The sequence below is a fragment of the Corapipo altera genome, unplaced genomic scaffold, assembly GCF_003945725.1.
Source record: "Corapipo altera isolate COAL_440 unplaced genomic scaffold, ASM394572v1 59795, whole genome shotgun sequence".
NCBI classification, from domain to species: domain Eukaryota; kingdom Metazoa; phylum Chordata; class Aves; order Passeriformes; family Pipridae; genus Corapipo; species Corapipo altera.
Window position 1 is genome coordinate 2,106 of NW_020886338.1, and position 1,677 is coordinate 3,782.

At 61.8% G+C, this 1,677-nt stretch overlaps 1 protein-coding gene across 1 annotated transcript in view; it reads left to right on the plus strand.

Moving 5' to 3' along the window:
• The window catches only part of LOC113941148 (protein-tyrosine kinase 2-beta-like), a 6,665-nt gene that overhangs the window by 2,088 nt on the left and 2,900 nt on the right, over positions 1-1,677 (plus strand). The window contains exon 3 of the mRNA XM_027632302.1: positions 329-457. Coding sequence (XP_027488103.1) covers positions 329-457 — 129 coding nt within the window. The remainder of the gene's footprint in view (positions 1-328; positions 458-1,677) is intronic.

A 1,677-nucleotide genomic window follows, 5' to 3' on the forward strand; every position in this document is an offset into this window, starting at 1 on the left:
TCCCTCAACCATTCCCTGTTCTCCAGCCCCTTCCCAGTTCCCTCAACCATTCCCTGTTCTCCAGCCCCTTCCCAGTTCCCTCAGTCATTCCAGGTTCTCCAGCCCCTTCCCAGCTCAGCCATTCCCAGATTTCCAGTCCCTTCCCACCTCCCTGAGCCATTCCCTGTTCTCCAGCCCCTTCCCAGCTCCCTTGGCCATCCCTGCTGCCCATCCCTGTGCCCACCCACGTGTCCCTCGCGTGCCCGTGTCCGTCCCCATTCCCGCACTAACCCTTTCCCCACTCTGTTCCATGCCCCCCGTTCCCACCGTTCCCTCCGTGCCATTCCAGGTTCCCGAGGGTCTCTGTGCCAGCTCCCCCGCCCTCGCCAGCCCCGCCGAGTGCCCGCGCCCACCCGGCACCCTGCGCACGCCGCCGCCCCACCGGCACGCCGGCGCCTTCCAGCGCCGCAGCATGAGGGTAAGAGCCGCATTCCCGGCCTTCCCGAGGGCATCCCGGGATCCTGGGAGACCTCCCTGCTCCGCTTCCCGCATTCCCAACCTCATCCCGGGAAACCTCCCTGCTCCGCTTCCTGCATTCCTGACCTCATCCCGGGAAACCTCCCTACTCCGCTTCCCACATTCCTGACCTCATCCCGGGAAACCTCCCTGCTCCACTTCCCACATTCCTGGCCTTATCCCAGGAAACCTCCCTGCTCCACTTCCCACATTCCCGGCCTTATCCCAGGAAACCTCCCTGCTCCACTTCCCACATTCCTGGCCTTATCCCAGGAAACCTCCCTGCTCCACTTCCCACATTCCTGACCTCATCCCAGGAAACCTCCCTGCTCCGCTTCCCACATTCCTGACCTCATCCCGGGAAACCTCCCTGCTCTGCTTCCCGCATTCCCGGCATCCCGCGCCTTCCCGAGCGCATCCCGGGATCCTGGGAAACCTCCCTGCTCCACTTCCCACATTCCCGGCCTCATCCTGGGAAACCTCCCTGCTCCACTTCCCACATTCCCGACCTCATCCTGGGAAACCTCCCTGCTCCACTTCCCACATTCCCGACCTCATCCTGGGAAACCTCCCTGCTCCGCTTCCCACATTCCCGGCCTTATCCCAGGAAACCTCCCTGCTCCACTTCCCACATTCCCGGCCTCATCCTGGGAAACCTCCCTGCTCCCCTTCCCGCATTCCCGGCATCCCGCACCTTCCCGAGGGCATCCCCATCCCGGGAAAAGTCCCTGCTCCACTTCCCACATTCCCGGCATCCCGCGCCTTCCCGAGGGCATCCACATCCCGGGAAACCTCTCTGCTCTGCTTCCCGCTGCTGCTTCAAAGCTCCGTGTGTTGATCCCAGCCTTGATCCCAGTGTTGATCCCGGTGTCGATCCTGGCCTTGATCCCGGTGTTGATCCCGGTGTTGATCCCGGTGTTGATCCCGGTGTTGCTCGCGAGCAAACGGTTGGGTTTGAAGCCGTTGGGTTTGGTCGTTGGGGTTTGGTCATTGGAGTTTGATCATTGGAATCTGGGGTTTGGCCATTGGAGTTTGGGTTTTGACCGCTGGAGTTTGGGGTTTGGCCATTGGAGTTTGGGGTTTGGCCATTGGGGTTTGGGGTTTGGCCATTGGGGTTTGGGGTTTGGCCGTTGGAGTTTGGGGTTTGGCCATTGGAGTTTGAGATTTGGCCATTGGGGTTTG